The sequence below is a fragment of the Peromyscus maniculatus genome, chromosome 15, assembly GCF_049852395.1.
Source record: "Peromyscus maniculatus bairdii isolate BWxNUB_F1_BW_parent chromosome 15, HU_Pman_BW_mat_3.1, whole genome shotgun sequence".
Lineage (NCBI taxonomy): Eukaryota > Metazoa > Chordata > Mammalia > Rodentia > Cricetidae > Peromyscus > Peromyscus maniculatus.
In genome coordinates, this window is record NC_134866.1 from 44,322,543 (window position 1) to 44,343,964 (window position 21,422).

General features: G+C 39.0%; 1 protein-coding gene across 22 annotated transcripts in view; it reads left to right on the top strand.

Moving 5' to 3' along the window:
• Positions 1–21,422, top strand: part of Gpbp1 (GC-rich promoter binding protein 1) — a 77,674-nt gene that overhangs the window by 55,709 nt on the left and 543 nt on the right. For all 22 annotated transcript variants that reach the window (XM_006981666.4, XM_076551903.1, XM_006981664.4 and 19 more), the window contains 4 exons: positions 1,227–1,367; positions 2,698–2,865; positions 4,158–4,345; positions 7,472–7,574. In XM_006981666.4, coding sequence (XP_006981728.1) covers positions 1,227–1,367; positions 2,698–2,865; positions 4,158–4,345; positions 7,472–7,574 — 600 coding nt within the window. The remainder of the gene's footprint in view (positions 1–1,226; positions 1,368–2,697; positions 2,866–4,157; positions 4,346–7,471; positions 7,575–21,422) is intronic.

The following is a 21,422-nucleotide window of genomic DNA, read 5'->3' on the forward strand; positions in this document are numbered from 1 at the left end:
TGTCCCATTTGTGAAGTGGCACTCCAAACTCAGTTATTCTCTGCACTTTGACCAGTTGCTGGTTTTTTGTAGTAGTCTCCATCTGCTGTAAAAAGAAGCTTCATATACATATAAACTATTTTACTTTAGGAGCAGAGAGAATTAAATTTTTATAATTTCTGCTCTACTGGATGAACTAGGGTTTATTTGCTTGGTACATGTATTATACTGTTTACTTGGTACTCAGTTTTAAGTTTTTAAAATGCTCATGAGTTATTATAAGACAAAAAAGAAATCTCTTAACTTAAAGAATTTTGAAAATAAGAGTGGTTTAGATAAAAAATGACTGTATTAGTTTAAAAATCACATTATTTTGTGTGTAGTTGTGTGCGCGCACATGTGCTACAATGCACAGGTGGAGGTTAGAGAACAACTTCTCATCTTGCGTTTTTGAGACAGGGTCTTTATGAAACTCTGGCTGGCTTAGACTCACTGTGTAGAGCAGCCTGGCCTCAAATTTACAGAGATCCACTTGTTTCCGCCTCCAGAGTGCCGGGATTAAAAGCAGCACACCTGAGTTCCCTTTATTATTTTAAATCACGTGTGTGAGTATGTGTGTGTGTGTCTATCTGCAGGTGCCTTAAGAGGTCAGAGGTTTGTTGGTTTGTTTTGTTTTTGGTTTTTCGAGACAGGTTTTCTCTGTGTAGCTTTGCGCCTTTCCTGGGACTCACAGAGATCAGCCTGGCTCTACCTCCCGAGTGCTGGGATTAAAGGCGTGCGCCACCACCGCCCAGCGGTGTCAGAGGTTTTTCAGGTGATTGATTGTAAGCCATCTGACTTTGGTGTTGGGAGCTGAACTTGGATTGTCTGCAAGAGCTGCTGAGCTATCTCTTAGGCCAAATTTAGATGTCTTTATTGTATATTAAACCTCTTTTATTTGTAGAAAAAGATGGAGCCATATGCTGGGGTTCCCACCTGTAATCCTAGCACTGAAGGGCCTGATAAGGAGAATAGTGACTTCTAGGTTAACTCCTGGGCTGAATAGATAGATATTGTCTCTATAAAACCACAACAAAAAACCAGTAATAAAATGAAAGTCAGGAACGTCAAAGAACCATGGAGAGATGGTGAAAGTAGTATAAGAGAACTTCTGTGAGCCATATGTGATCATTGTTCCGTGTGTTCACTTTTTCTCTGTTTTCATGAATTTGTTTTTGGTAACTATAGATTCTTGTGTTTTTCTTTAGCCTACACAATGGAAAAGCCAAACTAAAGAAAACAAAGTTGGGACTTCTTTTCCTCATGAATCTACATATGGTGTTGGCAACTTTAATACTTTCAAGTCAACCGCCAAGAGTATTAGTCCATCAACAAATTCAGTGAAAGAGGTAGGCCACTGACCATTTCTTGAGAAATGTAATCTCCCCTCCCCACACTCAAGACAGGGTTTCACTTGCGTAGCCTTGGCTGTTCTGGAACTCACAGAGATCCCCTTGCCTCTGCCCTCCAAGTGCTGGAATTAAAGGTGTGTGTCACCACCTCCTGGCTGAGGATGGTACTGTATTTAAAAGTAAAGACCAGGCAGGGTATTGCTGTGTGGCCCAGGTTAGTTTGGAGCCTCTTTTCATAAATGACCATTCTTCCTTAGTTAGCTCCGGACATAGGTTGTGCTGTGAAGCCCACTTGCTAAATCCTGATAGTTTAACAATTTATTAAATGTATAGACTTATTAAAGGTGAGATGCTTTAATTTTTTTCAGTGAATTTAGTTCAGACACGTGTTAAAATAATTGCAGTTTATTTGATGCTTGTGGGAGTTTCACTGTAGAATTAAATCTTGGCTATGAACGAGAATTTGTACAATTTCGTTTTGGGAGTGATGGATATTTTATTAGTAGTAACAATAAATTAAGAGAAGAAAGAAAAGTATATATGAGTATGTGGTACCTCAAGTAGTTTTATTTTTTTGAAAACCAGAGTAGGGAGTTCCTTGACTAATCTAGGATCAAAGACACCTCTGCTGGTTGGAGTCTTGGACCAAAAGTTGTTTTAGGTCCCATTTTGGAATATCAAAACCATATATAATTTATGTCCTCATCTGTAGAATTATCACGTTAAAATAGGACCAGTGTTTCTAACTGGTTTATTGTTCTTTAATTCTAATACATACTTCAATTTCAGCAATTAAGCCTTATGATTTATTTCTGTGGACTAAAAAATTGCTGTCACATAGTTTAACATTCAGATGTTTGTGTTCTGCTTAAACATCAAGAGAAAACAAAATGAAAAGTCACTATTTTCTCCCCCTCTCTTCCTCTCACAGAAATCTCTGGGGAAATCCAATGTAATGACATCCTATTGCATAAATGATTATAAAGTCTTATTGGAGGTGTTTCAGAACCCTAGCACTCTCTCTGTAGCATGGCCAGAAAAATGGCTTTTTATGTGCTGTGTAAATATTTTAAAGTCAATAAATTCCTGATTTTATGTATTTAAGTTTTATGTTTTAAGTTCTGTTTGTTATCTGACCTTTATTATATCTGAAATAAGAAAGTTCTTGAGCTAACCCTTTTAGATAACAGTTTACTGTGATCTATACCTTGAAATCAGTTTCACCTTACAAATAAGTGTATGATAAAAAGCTGTGATAATTGTGCACTTTATTTTTACATTGAGTATCTAGTTACATGTTTACTAGTATTTCTGCATTTCCCATTAGTGTAATCGTTCAAATTCTTCCTCGCCTGTTGACAAACTTAATCAGCAGCCTCGTTTAACTAAACTGACACGAATGCGCAGTGATAAGAAGAGTGAGTTTTTGAAAGCATTGAAAAGGGACAGAGTAGAAGAGGAACATGAAGATGAGAGCCATGCTGGCTCAGAGAAGGTAATTGAAATTGCAGTGACTCTTCATCTGACAGGAACGTACTTTTAAACTATGTGGATAAATATTTAGAACCTTGATAACTCCAGTTAAAACTTGGTCTTTTTTTCCCCCTCCTAAGCCCATGCCAGCAGGGTCCTGTCTTCTTTGGGGGAATATTTGAGGGTCTTATATAGCCCAGACTGATCTTTAACTCTGTGTAGTTGAGGCTAACCTTGAACTTCTTATTCTCCTGCCCCCGCCTCTGGAAAGCTGGGCACCTACACACCTGGTTTGGGCAGAAGCATTTGTGATGGCGCCTAACACTGATGCTAGAGTCCAGGTTGGCTCTGCACATTGTTTCAGATGTGCTTGACTTGGTTGTCAGTGCTGTTCTGTGTAGTCACTGAATACCTTCGCAGGATTGGAAATGGGCTCTGCTTTCTTTGCTTGATTCAGTTTTGAGAAGCCCTAGCAGGAAATGGAAAAGGCAGTTAGTGAGATCAGAGCCTCTAATCCCCTGGTTCCCTTCCTGTGTGCATCTTCAACAGATCACTTCCTTGACTCCCTCCCTAATGATGATCTCCGTGGTGTCTTCCCCTTTCTCTTAGACCTATTGTCTGGCCTCCATCCTTAGGAGGGGTGCTTCTATCCACACAGTTGTAAATAAGCCTTCAATAAACCTATTTTGAAATTGTAGTAAAAAAAATTTCATCTCCCTGTTAAGAAAGCTAGTTAGCTTTTTTTCCTGAAACTTCTCATTTTGTATTTTTCTATGCAAAAATACATGGATTTTGTTATTTATTTATTTATATTTATATTTATATTTATATTTATATTTATATTTATATTTATATTTACATTTATATTTATATTTATATTTTTTGGAGACAGGGTCTTAAGTAAGTAGTCTAGGCTGACATGTAATTTATGATCCTTTGCCTTAGCTTCCCAGTCAGATGCTGAAATTACAGGTGTGCATGACCATGCCTGGACACAAATCTATCCTTTTTTAAAAATCCTTTTATCTTGGCACTGTGGTACATGCCTGTAATTCCAGTACTCTGTAGACTGGAACAGGAGGATTGATGCAAGACGGAGTCCAGCAGGGACTACACACTAAGTACCAGCTGCATAATTACTGCTGTTTCTTTTCCTTCATCGTTACCTTTTTGGCCTTAGGTATTTTGTGAGAATACTTTTGAAATTTAATGATGAGTAATTTAGATTTATGTATTTTTCATGAGAGTCTAGATAGGTTCTTTTAGTTGTTCTTTAGAACTCACTCTTTATATTTTAAACTCTCTGAAATTCAGGATGACGACTCATTTAATTTGCATAACAGCAATAGTACTCACCAAGAAAGAGATATAAACAGAAACTTTGATGAAAATGAAATTCCACAAGAGAATGGCAATGCTTCGGTGATTTCTCAACAGATCATTCGTTCTTCAACCTTTCCACAAACTGATGTTCTTTCCAGTTCACTTGAGGCAGAACACAGGTTAGTAATTATTTCTACCTTTTAGCCACCATAATCTCTGTTCAAGATTTTACCAAGTTTAAGTGATTGATGGCTTCTTGATGGGTACTGGATCTAGGTTCTCACTTGTTACTTTACATGTGCTATAGTCTTAACCCTGAATTTATTTCTTTTTCTTTTGTTACTGGATCTTACTATATAACCTTGGCCAGCCTGGAATTTAGTAGGTAGGCCAGGCTGGCCTTGAACTATGCCTGGCACTGCCTCTTGAGTGCTGGGATTAAAGGAATGTGCTACCACACCTAACCCTAATTTGTTTGCTTTTTAACATGTTTATTAAAAATAAGATTGACTTGCTTTTAAATGGGCAGATGATTTTTATTGAATTTACAGTTGTGTTTCCCTTGTGGTTTAATCATTTCACCCTGACTTACATAATCATTGATTTGTTTTCTATATGGAGTTTAGGATTGTATCTCCGCTCTTTCATGCTGGCTTTGATTAAGCCTATTTTCATTCCTGTATTAGAGTATAGTATGCCAGTACTTTGTTCTTTTTTTATTGCTCAGTAGTATATTGTATGGCTGCATGACTTTATATTCATTTTTAAGATTCATTTTATATGTTTAAGTATTTGCTTACATTTATGTCTGTACCACCACATGTATACCTGGTATTTATGGAGGCCAGAAGAGGGCATCAGATACCTGGAATTGGAGTTACAGATGGTTGTGAGCTGCCATGTAGATACTGGGAATCGAGCCCTGGTTTTCTGAAAGAGTATCTAGTGGTCTCAACTGCTTAACGTCTTTCTTTTTCCCCACTTCTTAAGTATTACAAGTAATGCCTTTACAAGCATTCATGTATAAGATGTTTTGTTTGTTTTGTTTTTGTGAACATTAAGAAAAGGTTTCTTTAGGGCTTCTGCCTAAATTAATGAGATAGATTTATGTAGAGAAATGAAAATAATGACTGGTGCACGGTGAGGTATATGAACTATATTCATAAGAAGATAATGATGGGAGATTGAAAATGAGAATCTATGTAAAAGCTACTAATAGCAGAATTGCACATCCTGTATAACACTAGGTAGAAATTTATAAAAACCAAGCACATCCAACTATATTAATTTGGAGCAGTCTCTACATGGGTGCAAGTTACATGTTAGTAATACTGTATTGGGTATTATCCTAGTATGTAAAGGGAAAATGAAACGTGCCCATTTGAATTAATGAAAACTTATATTTGTATGAACCTGTGTGCACATACAGAAATGAACAAATGTATATATACATTGGCAGTTTCTTTTTAAAAGATTATATGTACTTGTATGTTTTTGATTGACTATTTCTGTCTCACAGAGGAGCCAAGACAGATGTTGATTATTCAGTGTCTCAAAATCAGTAAATTGTGTAGTTAACATTTAAATTTAGGAAATCTAATCCTAGAACAAATAAATTATGGTTATTCTTAACCTCCTTTTGTTTGTGGGGGAGTTGGGGATTGAACCTGTCCTGCTAGACAAGCTTTCAACCACTGAGTCCTATACCTTAAGCCCATAAAACATTCTTTTCTCTAAGCTTACAAAGTTACATTTAGATTTCTTTTAGTTTACTTGTAGACTTCAGGTTTAATTTCTTTATGAAAATGTGATTTCATATGTGAAAAAAGATATCATAGCTTTGGTTTTCACTTAACTTTATTTGCAGTTCATAAGTACATATAACTTATAGTGGATGTATAAGTACATATGCTTATAGTGGATGCATTTACCAGTAATGAACAATAGTTTCTAGAGATAATTCTTTTGTATTAAATAATCATGTATTAAATAATCCAGCTGGAGAGTTAAGAATACTTGTTCCCTTCTCCATTTCTTTTAGTTTTGTTGATTGAGCACAGGGCATCACAAATGTTTTTCCATTCTTATAAGTAAAAGAAGGAAAAATGGTCATAGCAAAAGCAGTAAGTTCTATTAGTCTTAGTTTATGAGCTTTGGATTAGGTGATATTGAATGATTAGGTTAAGTAGAAATGCCATTTTTAAGGGCAGCCATCTATGTTATAGTCAAGACAGTGTATCAGAAAAGAGGTGAATAGAAATCAAAGAAATAATTAATGCTGACTCGACTGTATTGGTTTTGAGGCAATAGTTCAGTGTGGAACATACTAATTCTGGAGGCAGAATACTAAAATTCTTTTTCTTTGCTGTGAAGTAAGCAAATTGTACTTAAGTGACCCTAATTCTTTTTTTGTAAAATATGAGTAGCATGTTAGATACTATTCATATCTCTTGAGTACTAATATATTCTTTGAGACTTTGAAAAAATGTGTGAAATTGATAACACCATGATATGTAATAGATACAAGTTGAAAGATGTCCAAATAGAAATAACAAATATTTAAGGAGTACAATTAAAAATACCTTTTTAAGTGTCCTTAAAAAACACAGAAGCTTCACAGTTACTGCTTTATGTGCAGCACGCTTGTCCAACAAATCAAAATGGCTAGTTCTCTGTTAGTCTTTTCTTAGCTCTGTTATCCTAAAAATGGAAGTATTTTCTTTAAAAAAAACATTGAAAAGTGTAAACTTTTATTTTTCATTATATAGTTCCAGATTGATAACTTTGAAAAATAATTTTTCTGTTATTGTCGAACATAATCCCTCTTTTTAGAATGAATTGTGTACTGAGGATAGTGAATGTCATACACCCAAGACATTGGTAGAAGATAAATTGTAAAATGCAAGATAGGGCATGCTTCTGCAGCCTTTCTTTTCCAAGTAGAAAATCTAATGAGCAGTTGAGAATATGTTGGATTGTGGTGGTATTGAAAAAGAAAAAATGGCGTTATCATTAAATAGTACAAGGGTTTGCCATTTTTTATTTTTGACTCTCCTACTGGAAGTTTCCAGCATAGAGAACCTTGACCCTGAAGATTAAGCAGTCAAGCAATTCATTCTTATTTACTACTAAATATGGTTTGCTTGCTCAATTACTCATTTTTAAGAAAATAAACCCAGAAGTCCTTTTGTATCTTGGGGACTGTGTAGCAGACTGTGAATCGTGTTTTCTTGTACATAGTATTAAGGGAACAATTGCATTACCCAGGTGAAGCTCTAAATTAAAATCACTTTTCTTCTTTTCAGATTATTAAAGGAGATGGGCTGGCAGGAAGACAGTGAAAATGATGAAACATGTGCTCCCTTAACTGAGGATGAAATGAGAGAATTCCAAGTTATTAGTGAACAGGTAAGGAAACCTAAGCCTTTTAGATTCACTCTTAAAACAGCCCTTCCTTAAGTAGAACAACCAAATTATAAGTAAACACCATGGTGGTGGGGGCAGCCTAATAGTTTTATTTATTTAGGAATTTATTAGCCATCATACCATAGGCCAGAATTTCCTTTGAGACAAATCTGCAGTGACTTACTGTGTGTACAGTGTCTAGGCAAACAAAATACTTACAATTTTTTTCTTATCTAGACGTTTAATTTGGTTATTGATTTGACATGGGTGACAAGTTTTAATTAACTTCGCCTCTGATCCTTCCCAAAAAGAATATTTAATATTCTAAACAATCTTGTTTTAGGTCTGTATACTTTCCTTTCTGAAAGAGGACTGGGAGACATTTGATAGAGCATCAAAAAGTTATTTTTCTAAATCTATTATAGATTTAAAAAATAGTTCTGGTCAAAGTGAATTTAGTATTTTCCTCATTGTACTTCTAAAATTTGCTTAAAAACATACCACATAAAATTTACTAATTTAACCATCTCCCCTACCCCTACATTCAGCTCAGTGTCTTGCATTCATACTGTTTGACAACCATTACCACCCTCCATTTCCACAATTTTCTTTTCTTTTCTTTTTTTTTTTTTTTTTTCTTTTGTATTCTAAACACTAACCCAGTACCACAAATGGTAACTTTCTGTTCCTCTAGTCCTGGAAACTACTATTCTGCTTTCTGTCTGTATGAACATGATAGTTTCCCATGCCTCATATCAGTGTAACCATATACTGTTTGTATTTTTGTGATGGTCTTATTTCTCCTGGCATTATACCCTCAAGGTTTGTATATGTAGCACTTCCTGGGATGAGGCTGAGTAGTATTCCATTATTTGCATGTATCGTATATTGTTTATTCATTCATCTGTTAATAGACACTTGGGTTTCTTTTACCTTCTGGCTACTATGAATATTGCTGGTATGAAAATGAATGTAGAAGTTCTTTTTTGATTTTTTGAGACACGGTTTCTCTGTGTAGCTTTGAGCCTTTCCTGGGACTCACTTGGTAGCCCAGGCTGGCCTTGAACTCACAGAGATCCGCCTGCCTCTGCCTCCCGAGCGCTGGGATTAAAGGCGTGCACCACCACCGCCCGGTCTGAATGTAGAAGTTCTTGATTTCATTTTGTGTGTCTACAGTAGAACTGCTACTGAAAAAAAGTTGGCCCCAGGTGATAACTCAGCAGGTCAATCAATGCATTTAACACCAAACCTGACAACCTGACTTTGATCGTAAAAATTCACATGATGGGGTGCTGGGAGGTTGCTTAGCAGTTAAGAGCATTGGCTGCTCCTCCAGAGGACCTGGTTTCAATTCCCAGCACCCACATGGCAGCTCACAACAGCTTATAACTCCATTCCTAGAGGATCCAAAACCCTCACACAGCTTTGAATATAGTTGAGCAGGTGTCCTTATGGTATGATGGAGCAGCCTTTGGGTATATGCCCAAGAGTGGAATAGCTGGTATAGCTATGAAGTAAGCAAATTGTTTTACTTAAATGACCCTAATTCTTCCTCTGTAAAATATGACTAGCATGTTAAATACTATTCAGGGTTCATGAGTGCTAATATAATCTTTGAGACTTTGAAAAATTGTATGAAGTCGATACCACCTTGATGTGTAATAGATAAAAGTTGAAAGATGTGCAAATAGAATTAACAGAAATATTTAAGGAGTGCAATTAAAAAAATATCCAACAGTTTATTATAACATGTGTCCTTAAAAGAAGCAGAAATTTTAAAGTTACTGCTTCATGTACAGTACACTTGCCCAACAAATCAAAATGGTTAGTTCTCTTTCAGTCTTTTCTTAGCTGTCAAAAAGTGGAAGTTTTTTCCTTTAAAAAAAAATGGAAAGAAGAGTAAACTGTTTTTAATATGTAGTTCTATTCCTCGTCTTCTGAGAAATTGCTATATTGGTTTCCAAAGTCCCTGTACAAGTTTGCACTTATACCAGCAATGGAAGACTGTCCCTCTTGTTCCCCTTGCTTCCCATCCAGGACAGCATGAACTGTCACTTTTTTTTTTTCTTTAATCATAGCCATTCTGACAGGTGTAAGGTGGAATCTGAGCCAATTTGATCTGCATTTCCCTGATGTCTAAGAATACTGAATATTTCATTAAGTGTTTCTTGGCCATTTGAGATTTCTCTGTTTAGAGAATTGGGTTATTTGGTTTGTTGATGACTAGTTTCTTGAGTTCTTTACATATTTTGAAAATTAGCCTTCTGTCAGATGTGGAGTTTGTGAAGATCTTTTCCCGTTCCGTAGGCTTCTGTTTTGTCCTAGTGATGGTGTCCTTTGCCTTACAGAAAGAAGCTTTTCAGTTTCATGATGTCCCATTTATTAACTGTTGTTCTTAGTGCCTGCACTATTGGTGTGCTATTTAGGAAGTTGTTTCCTGTGCCAATGTGTTCAAAACTATTCCTTACTTTCTCTTCTATTGGTTCAGTGTGTCTTGATTTATGTTGCGGTCTTTTATTCACTTGCACTTGAGTTTTGTTCAAGGTGATAGATATTTGCATTCTTCTACATGTAGGCATCCAGTTAGACCAGCACCATTTGTTGAAGATGCTTTCTTTTTCCTTTCGGACTCTATTTCTCTTACTGGGTTGCCTTGTCCAGCCTTAATACTGCAACTCAATATGCATGTTTGGTTGATATCCATGGAAGCCCTGCCCTTGGCTGAATAAAAACAAAACAAAACAAAACAAAAACCTAAAAAAACAAAATTTTTAGGACTTGCGAGATGACGGTGGTTAAAGGTGCTAGATACAGCCTGATGACCTGAGTTGGATTCCCAGGACCCACAGGATAGGAGAGAACTGAGCCTATGTATTGTCCTCTATCACATGTGTTTCCCCACATATTCCTTGATGAATATAGGTGGGGTCTGGAGATACAGTTCAGTGTCAAGGTCTTCTTGGAGAAGACCCATGTTAAGTTCCAAATACTCACATGGCAGTAACGGGGTTCCATTACCTCTTTTGACCTCTGGGTACTAGGTGTGTACATGGTGCACAAACATGCTACATATGCACATGCTGTGAAAATAAGTCTTTATAAATAAATGTAATTTAAAGAAGGTTTTAGCAAGACTACTGTTTTCCCAGGGGATATATCATTTTACATTTCCTGCCAACAGTATATATACAAGAAGCGCTCCAGTGTCTCTACATTATTGTTGATACTCGTTATTTTCTGTTTGTATCTTATCTCTTATATAGTATAAGTTGTTAACTCAGTGTTTTTGATTTGCATTTCTCCAATCATTTGTGTCTTAGTTACTTTTCTATTGCTGTGCTAAGACACCATGACCAAGGGCATGCATAGAAGGGAGAGTTTATTTGGGACTTACAGTTTCCCGGGGTTAGAGTCCATGATCAGTATAGTGGGGAGCATGGTGACAGACAGGCATGGATGGCTGCACCGAAACTGTAACTCAGAGCTTAAATCCTAAAGTAGGAGTCAGGGGGAGGGGGAGGGGAGGGGAGAGGAATGGAGAAAGAAGTGGAAATGGTGTAGGCTCTGTGTGGGTATTATTCTCATTCCACTACAGTTAATGAAGTTTGATCATCTTTTTATAGTCTTAATAGCCATTTATATAGCTTCTTTGGGAGTAAATATCTGTTCAAATCCTTTGTGCTCCCTCTTCACTACATGCTGGAGATCATAGCCAGGGCTAATAACCCATGTTAATGCTGCAAGTGTTATATCACTGAGCCATCTCCCCACTCCCTTCCATCCTTGTCCATAAACACACACACACTGTTTTATTCTTCTCTAATACATTACATCCCAACCACAGTTTCTCCTCTTTCCAGTCCCTCCCCTTTTCCCCAGATCAATTCCTCCTGTTTCCAGAGAGAGAGAGAGAGAGAAACATGAATGAACGTGTTCCTGCAGGGCTCCCACTGAACATGGCCTAACAAATAAGACGGCACAAATCCTCATCACAGTTGGAGGAAAAGGGTCCCAATCCCAAGCATAGGCAAAAGAGTCAGTACAACAACTCTAAGATATATACATGCAGAGACCTATTTTGTCTCTGTGTGTGTTTCTGTGAGCCCTGATGAGCCTTGCTTATTAGTTGAGTGTGTGCTGCATGTGCTGCGTTCTTGCAGTGTCCTCGTCCTTTCTGGCTCCTACAGTCCTTCCTTCGCTTCTTTTGCTGGGTTCCCCTGGCTCTACCTAATGTTTGGCTGTGGGTCTTTGCATCTGACACCCATTTGACAGTTGGGGTAGCACTGATCTATGAGTACAGCAGAGTATCATTAGGAATTATTCTTTCTTTTTCTTTCTCTCTCTCTCTCTCTCTCTCTCTCTCTCTCTCTCTCTCTCTTTCTTTCTTTCTTTCTCTTTCTCTCTTTCTTTCTCTCTTTCTCTCTCTCTTTCTCTCTCTCTTTCTCTCTCTCTCTCTCTCTTTCTCTCTTTCTTTCTTTCTTTCTTTCTTTCTTTCTTTCTTTCTTTCTTTCTTTCTTTCTTTCTTTCTTTCTTTCTTTCTTTCTTTCTTTCTTTCTTTCTTTCTTTCTTTCTTTCTTTCTTTCTTTCTTTCTTTCTTTCTTTCCCTCTCTCTCCCTCCCCCCCCCTCTCTCTCTCTCTCTGTCTCTGTCTCTCTGTCTCTCTCTCTTTCTTTCTTTCTTGCCAGTTGTGTTTGGTTCTAATTGGGTCTCTGGGCTCTTGTGCCTCTGGTTCCTGGCTGTCTAGGCAAGGTCAGGCATGAGCTCCCTCTTGTGGCACGGGCCTCAAGGAGGACCAGTTATGGATTCGCCACTCGCACAAGTTTTCACCACCATTTCCCCAGCACTTCTTGCAGGCAGGACAGATGGTAGGTTTTAGATCTCAGTGTTTAGATTTTTCTGTCTTTAATAATGTAGAGTAAAGGTCCAACTTCATGTGGATATTAAATTACTTTTTGGGTTAATGTGACCCAGCAGACAAGAGAGAGAAACTTAAGGATAACTTTGAATTTGGTCCTCAGGCCCCTTTGGAGAGAACCAAACTAGCTCTTAAGCATTGTGGACCTATGCATGCACTCATACTCTCACTCTAAATGTAATAAAAAATTTAAAATAAACAGATAAATAACAAGTACCCTAGCTGAACATATATATACACAGGGGGTTCTTTCGGGGCTCTCCATTTCTTGGGTCGGTGTCAGTTTAAGAGCCCCTTTAAGACAGAGTCTTTAGCACTGGCCACCCTTCCCTCTAGCCAGGTTTCTCAGCTACGCTAGACTAAATGATAGACCTACCTAGTTAATGCAGTGCTGGGGATTGCCAGGCAGTGCTGGCTAGACAGACTCCACAGCCCTGCACCACTTTGATTACTGTGTTTTTGTGGTAAGTTTTGAGAGTCAGGAAGTATGGCCCTCCAACTTTGTTCTAAAAGGTTGTTTTGTGGTGTCTTTACATATTCCATGTAAAATTTAGTAGGGAATTTTCTTTTGTCTTTATCCTAAAGCCTTTTATATTAATGTATACTAATGCACAAACTAATAATGGTTTCATTGTAAGATTTTATAAATGTATGTAGTGAATTTGATCATAGCCCTCACCCACCCCTTACCCTCTCTTGTCCGCCTTTCTCTTTTTTACTGAAATAGTGGGTTTTCTTTTTTTCTCAAAAAAATACCATTGTTATTTCAAATGTGATTGCATTGAATCTGTAAGTCATTTGGGAGTAATATTAGCATCTCAGCAATATTAAATCTTCTAAACCATGAGCATGAGATGGATGTTTTTCCATTGGTGTGGAAGTATATCAGACTTTAAAACTCTTTACATTGTATAAATGAAGTTTTCCCTCCCTCCCTCCCTCCCTCCCTCCCTCCCTCCCTCCCTCCCTCCCTCCCTCCCTCCCTCCCTCCCTCCCTCCCTCCCTCCCTCCTCTCTCTCCCTCCCTCCCTCCTTCCCTCCCTACTCTCCCCCCCCCTTTCTTTTGTGGGGAGGGATTTCAAGACAGGGTTTGTCATTGTAACAGCTCTGGTTGTTCTGGGACCTGCTCTGTAGGCCAAGCTGGCCTCGGACTGCATGCCTCTGCCTTATGGGACTAAAGGTGTGTGCCACCGCTGCCCAGCAATGGAATTGTTTTCCCTTCTAGTGCTTTCTGTAGGGCTGGGTTTGTGGACAGGTATTGATTAAATCTGGTTTTATCCTGGAATATTTTGTTTACTCCGCCTATGGTGATTAAGAGTTTTGCTGGGTATAATAGTCTGGGTTGGCATCCATGGTCTCTTAGTGTCTGCATGAGGTTTGTCCATGATCTTCTATCTTTCATAGTCTCTATTGAGTAGTCTGGTGTTATTCTGATGGGTTTGCCTTTATATGTTACTTGGTCCTTTTCCTTTGCAGCTCTTAATATTTTTTCTTTATTCTGTGTGTTTAGTGTTTTGATTATTATGTGGCGAGGGGACTTTTTTTTTGGATCCAGCCTATTCGGTGTTCTGTAAGCTTCTTGTATCTTCATAGGTATTTCTTTCTTTAGGTTAGGAAAGTTTTCTTCTATGATTTTGTTGAATATATTTTCTGTGCCTTTGAGTTGGTATTCTTCTCCTTCTTCTATCCCTATTATTCTTAGGTTTGGTCTTTTCATGGTGTCCCAAATTTCCTGGACGTTTTGTGTTAGGACTTTTTTGTCTTTATTGTTTTCTTTGACTGACGAATCTATTTTCTCTATCGTGTCTTCAGTGTCAGAGATTCTCTGTTCCATCTCTTGCAATCGGTTGGTTATGCTTGTTTCTGTAGTTCCTGTTCGTTTTGTCAGGATTTCTATTTCCAGCATTCCCTCAGCATGTGTTTTCTTTATTGTCTCAAATTCATTTTTCAGATCTTGGAATGTTTCTTTCATCTGTTTAATTGCTTTTTCTTGGCTTTCTTTGATTTCTTCCCATTTTTTGTTCGTTTTTTCTTCCATTTCTTTAAGGGAGTTTTTTATTTCCTCTTTAAGGAAAGTTTTTATTTCCTCTTTAAGGTAGTTTTTCAATTCCTCTTTAAGGAAAGTTTTTATTTCCTCATTGAGGGAATGTTTTATTTCTTCTTTAAGGGCCTCTATCATCTTCTTAATGTCATTTTTAGGGTTGATTTCTTCTGTTTCTTCTGTCATGGTATGTTTAGGTCTTGCAGGTGTAGAATCACTAGGTTCTGATGTTGCCATATAGGTCTTTATGTTGTTGCCTGTATTTTTGCACTGGCGCCTACTCATCTCTTCCTCTGTGAGGTGCAGGTGGTGTCTGTGTCTGAGAGTGCCTCTCTTGTTCTAATTTTTAGTCTTGGTTTAGTAGGGGTTCTTGGTTAAATTGGTGCTTTTGGGCTATTTCTTCAGGGGCAGCTGATTTCGATCGGTGAATTATATACTTATGATTCTGGTGATCTGGTTTGGTGTCTGGGTAGTGCCTTCTTCTGTGTTCTCAGGTCACTTTTTGTTCATTTGTCAACTCCTCAGCTGATCTTGTTTCTTCAGACTTTAAACTGTAGGCATCTGAATCCTCTCCCAGATGGGTTTCAGCTGAGCAGGGTAGTCTCACCAACACCTCCAAGTTGTTGGGTTTCACAGGATCAGCAGCTGGGCCCTGGGTTGTCCTCAGACGGAGTGTTCAGATTCGTTCTGGTTCTGACCCACGGAGATAGCTTCTTCCCCAGATGTTGGGGTTAGGGGCGTCCCTGTTCCAAGCTGTGTCTGCTTGTCTCCGTCCCTGGGCCTGTTTACCTCTGCGGTCCGCCGCCGGGCCTGTATGTCCCTGTCAGCTGCCGCTGGGTCTGTCTGCCTCTGGGGGCCGCCACCGGGCCTGAATGTCCCTGTCGGCCGCTGCACGTCTACCTCAGCGGGCTGCCGCTGGGCCCGTCTTCCTCCACAGGCCGCCGCCACAGGCCTACCTGCGTCTGCCTGTCTTCGCCGCCGGGCCTGTCCACCTCTGTGGACCGCCGCTGGGCCTGAATGTCTCTGCCGGCTGCCGCCGGGCCTGAATATCTCTGTCGGCTGCCGCCGCTGGGCCCGTCTACCTCAGCGGGCTGCTGCTGGGCCCGTCTACCCCCGCGGGCCACCGCCGCAGGCCTACCTGCGTCTGCTTGTCTCTGCCGCCGGGCCTGTCTACCTCTGTGGGCCGCCGCTGGGCCTGAATGTCTCTGCCGGCTGCCTCCGGGCCTGAATATCCCTGTAGGCTGTCGCTGCTGGGCCCGTCTACCTCAGCGGGCTGCTGCTGGGCCCGTCTACCTCCGCGGGCCGCCGCCGCAGGCCTACCTGCGTCTGCTTGTCTCTGCCGCCGGGCCTGTCTACCTCTGTGGGCCGCCGCTGGGCCTGAATGTCTCTGCCGGCTGCTGCCGGGCCCGAATGTCCCTGTCGGCCGCTGCCGCCGGGCCCGTTTACCTCAGCGGGCCGCCGCTGGGCCCGTCTACTTCTGTGGGCCGCCGCTGGGCCTGAATGTCTCTGCCGGCTGCCGCTGGGTCTGAATATCCCTGTCAGCTGCCGCCGCTGGGCCCGTCTACCTCCACCGGCCCCCGCCGCAGGCCTACCTGCGTCTGCTTGTCTCTGCCGCCGGGCCTGTCTACCTCTGTGGGCCGCCGCTGGGACTGAATGGAATTGTTTTCTAAACAATTCTTTTTGAGTCATTTGTTATCAGTATTCATTGTCTTAGAATCAGCTGATCTTTCATGTTGATTTTTATATACTGTAACCTTGGTGTATATTAAATTCACAATAGTTTTTGGTTGTGAGGGGCGAGGGCATTGTTGGTGTTGGAATTTCGTCTTTTGCAAACAGATAATTTTGCTATTTCTTACTTCTTTCCAACTAACTAATTTTTTTTAAATTCAGAAGTTCTTAATGAACCTGGTTTTTAACATGATTGTGAAATTGATGACCATAGATAATAGTAGTTTTGAAAGTCTAATTTTTTTTGGTTAGGCATGTGCATAGTTTTTATACAGAATTTCACTTTAAATAGTTGAGAGCTTTTTTTACTCAGTAGTATAAACTGATCATAATCCAGATGAATAGTTTTCTCTCCATCCAGATTTTTTCATTTGCCCTTGTATTCAGTCTTTATTATATCTAATTCTAACTGGCATTCATTTACCAATCCGCTTTCTGTCCTTAGGAATTAGTTTTTCTGGAGTATGTGCTACTAAGCAAGTGCTCTACCACTAAGCTTTCCCCAGCTTGAATGATTTATTTTGAGTTTAAAGAAAGGTACCATTCAAAATATACTTAGCACCATTGCTATGAATAGTATTCCAAGGAAAACAGAATATTATATTACCAAGACTTTAAAGTCATGTGATGACTGAGGCATGTAGCTAAAACCTTATTGATAATAAAGTACCTAACTGCCACAAAGGTATTAATTATTAATTATTTTGTACGCTGTGAATAGGAAACTAATGATATATATAAAGTCTGTATTTTCTGAACTAATGATGAAGGCATTGATATATTTATATTAAGTGTTATATAAAACATTTGATATTTAGGTACCCAAAAAAGATCATTAAAGATGTTTTTAAAAGGGTTTGCATTGTACCTGGTAACAGAGTTGGAGCTTAATGATTCTGCTTTTAAACTCTCCTCTGTAACAAACATGTACTGAGTGTTTAGATATGCTTCACTATCCAGAGTTGAACTCCTTTCTCTAGCATACAGTTTAGTGAGAGTATAAACTCCCATGTAAAGCAGATTGTGATAATAGTCTAAATGTTGCAGGTGAGGATCAAAGAGCGAATGAGTAGGGTGATAGAGAAATGCAAAATCAGTAATTTTCCTCATAGAATTTACTCCCCAGTGGTCAGTGACTTCGGAAAATTTAATTTAATTAAGGACGTGGATTTGAATTGGCCTTTGACAGATAAGATCAAAGAATTACATTGTTGGAACAAATTGTAAACAGGCAAAAGTAAGATTTTGCTAGGGCTCGTAGAAGCAGAAAGAGAATTGGGTGGAAAGCTTTAAAGTGTGACTTCACAATGTATTGTTAACTTTAGCTCGTAATTTCCACTAGGTACCATGTTAAGTGCTTTCTTAAGCCCTTGTGTGAAGTAGGTTTATTAATACTACCCAATACATGAGAAAATTAGAGCTTCTATAACAGTTAATGAATTGAGCAATTAGAATTTGAGCCTGAGTTCAGCTGAATTACTTACTCTACTTACCTTTAATCATGGTAAAGGGTATGTTGAAGAAAGATACACTGGAATCAGAATATGAAGGGCTTTAAATGTCATGTCAGGAGTTTGTTTGTGTCGTTATTAGGCTCATTAGAAGTTTTGGTAAGATAGGTACACTTATAAAGGATACAGTGTAAGGTTTTTTCTTTGGGGGGGGATTCAAGACAGGGTTTCTCTGTGTAGTTTTGGTGCCTGTCCTGGATCTCGCTCTGTAGTTCAGGCTGGGCCTCGAACTCACAGAGATCTGTCTGGCTCTGCCTCCTGTGAGTGTGGTTCTTAAGAGTGGAATCAGGCTGATAAGTTGGGAATATATTGCAGCAATTAGGATTGCAGCCTACACTGGAGAAATGTTAGGTAAGGTGGTTCTAAGAATAAAAGATCTGAACTACAATCATGAGGATTTTGAAATACCTGAATGTAATGATAGTATATTTATTATAAGTAGTGTAGAAGGAGAGAGGAACTGATTTTTAAGAAGAAACTTTAAAATGTCAAGGTAGATGTTACTGGGTGATGCACAGGCTTATGGAAAACTTAAGGAATAAAGACATAGATTTGGAATGCGATGGCTTCCTTGGTAAAGTATTTGCCGTGTAAACATGAAGAGCTGATCTCTTGCACCTTTATAGAAAGAAAAGCCAGACATAAGCAGTGTGTTCCTGTAATCTCAGTGCTGGATAATAGGAAGCAGAACTCCAAGGTCAGAGATGGGCCCTTTAAAAATAGAAATTGAGGAAGACACCTGGCGTTGACCCCCCCCACCCCCACCCTCCATGTCCGTTGATTGATACATATATCAGCATGTGCACACACATGCACACGAACCGGTAACACACAGAAAAGATAGAATTGTTGGCTAGCTGAGGTGAATGGATGGCTTGATTACTAGATATGATTACTAGATATGATTAATTGAAGGTCTTGATATATAGCCCATTCAGCTATGGGACTTTGTAGTTCAGGTTGGCCTTGAATTCCCAGTCCTCATTCCTTTGCTTCCCACGTGTTACAAGCAGAACTCCAGGTTTAACTATAGACCCTTGTTTGAGTAAACAACAATCATAAGCAAATAAATGGAGACCATTTGAAGAAGACACTTGACGTGGACCTATACCCCCCCCCACACACACACGTTTATGCCACCATACTTATTTAGATTCATTTTCATTGAAGTTGTTCACAGATGATTTTAAGCTGTGACAAAATGAGGTTATATTGGCTCATAAACTCGGTGAAGTAAGAAGAGAACTTGGATGAATAGAGAAGCATTTTTTTTCTGAGAGGGACCAGACATGCTTGTAAATGTCAGGTAGCTGGGAACATTAGAGATGGACGTGGGATTTTTCTGAGGTAAAGATGATGACACTGTTTAAACTGATGGGAGGTGAGCATCAAAATTAAATCAAGATAGAAAACATGCTAAGACAGAAATGGGAAGGGAAACTTAAAGCTTAAGCCACTATGTATGTACGTGTGTGTTGTGTATTTAACATTAGCTATAGCTCTTTGGATTTGAATAGAAATTCTCATAAAGAACCCTCATCTGTAAAACCTATAGACAGTTCTAAATATTAACTTATTTAGTTTAATTTGATCTCTGCAAACTTAACATTTAGAGATGCACATAAACATTAGCCTCATGGTTTTCATGAGAAATTCAAAAGGTCTTGAGTTAATAAGAGTATATATTGTCATTAGTTTTATAGTTTTATGTTATTTTTAATTGGGGTGTCTATTTCCCCCATTTTGAGAGGTAATGTTTTTGACTCAGGTTTATCATTATTATTGTTATTATTATTATTAATCTTTACTTTTTTTGTTCGTTTGTTTTTGTTTTTCAAAACAGGATTTCTCTCTGCAGCCCTGACTGTCCTGGAACTAGCTTTGTAGACCAGTCTGGCCTTGAACTCACAGAGACCTGTCTGCCTCTGCCCTGGGATTAAAGGCGTGCGCCACAACTGCCTGGCTTAATCTTTATTTTTTATTTCTTATTTTGGGTATTGAGGCTTTTTTCTTGTATCTTAATTTTGGGTGCTTAAGTATAGGACTCTTATTTTGTATACTTCACTTTACTTATTTTACAAAGCGTGAATAAAACCACCTGCCGGCCTTTTTTTTTTTTTTTTTTTTTTTGGTTTTTTGAGACAGGGTTTCTCTGTGTAGCTTTGCGCCTTTCCTGGAACTCACTTGGTAGCCCAGGCTGGCCTCGAACTCACAGAGATCCGCCTGGCTCTGCCTCCCGAGTGCTGGGATTAAAGGTGTGCGCCACCAACGCCCGGCCACTTTGTTGCTCCTGAATAAGTCCAGGGTTTTTTTGTTTGTTTGTTTTGTTTTGTTTTGTTTTGTTTTGTTTTGTTTTGTTTTTTTCGAGACAGGGTTTCTCTGTGTAGCTTTGCGCCTTTCCTGGAACTCGCTTTGGAGACCAGGCTGGCCTCGAACTCAGAGATCTGCCTGCCTCTGCCTCCCGAGTGCTGGGATTAAAGGCGTGCGCCACCACTGCCTGGCTGGCCTTTTTAATTTAGGTCCTGATAATAAAGAGATTGGTTTAATGGTTACGGATTATATGCCTTAGTCGCACCTGCAAGTATACTTATTGCAGTGTTTATGTAAAACAACAGAAGTTTGGGAAGGTTTGATACTGGAGCTAGAGTCCTGCCTGGCCCACTGTCAGGACAGATCTCTCTCACCCACCAGTTCCTTAGCTGCTCAGACCCAATCGAGTCAACACACAGAGTAAACATTGCTTATAAACTGTATGGCCGCAGCAGGCTTCTTGTTATCTAGTTCTTATATCTTAAATTAACCCATTTCTATTAATCTATAAGTTGCCACGTGGCTAGTGACTTACCGGTACCTTAACATCTTCTCATGGTGGCAGCTGGCACTTTCTCCTCTACCCCAGCCTTCCTGTTCTAGAATTCTCCTCTTTGCTAGTCCTGCCTATACTTCCTGCCTGGCTACTGGCTAATCTGTTTTATTAATCAATCAATCATCCACAGCACTTCCCCTTTTTCTTTTTTTATTCAAAAAGGAAGGTTTTAACTTTAACATAGTAAAATTACATATAACAAAATTATCAAGCAAGAATTACAGTTACAATATTAAAGAAGATATCCTGTCTGTCTTATATTTGTGAGTCTAAGGTTTTATATCTAACTTATCTTTTATCATAACTGAGGAAATTGTAACTCATCCACAGCATGATACCTTAGTGTGACAGTTTTGAGTCACTTCTGCTCTTGGTACTTAAAAGATCTTTCTACTCCCCCCTTCCCCCCCACCCCCCATAGTGGTTTGGGGGTGGTGCTAAATGTTTGTTCCCAAACAGTAGATTTTATTTTTCCATTTCTTTTCTTATTATAACAAGGTCTTGCTCTGTAGCCATACTGGCTTAGAACTCCTGTGTAGCTTAGGGTTCACCTTGACTTTAAGATCTTCCTGCCTCTCAGGTGTTGGGATTAACAGATAGGCCACTGTGCCCAACTAAGAATAGGTTTAGGTTGATTCTATTAGAAAACATCATGTTAGAATATGGTCAATTACCCATGACTATTGAAATAGCTTATTTAGGGGGCATGATATAATTATATCTGGAATTTTCAATGAAAATTTAATTTAATTATTTCATGATTATGAATAAACTTCATGGTTATGCTTG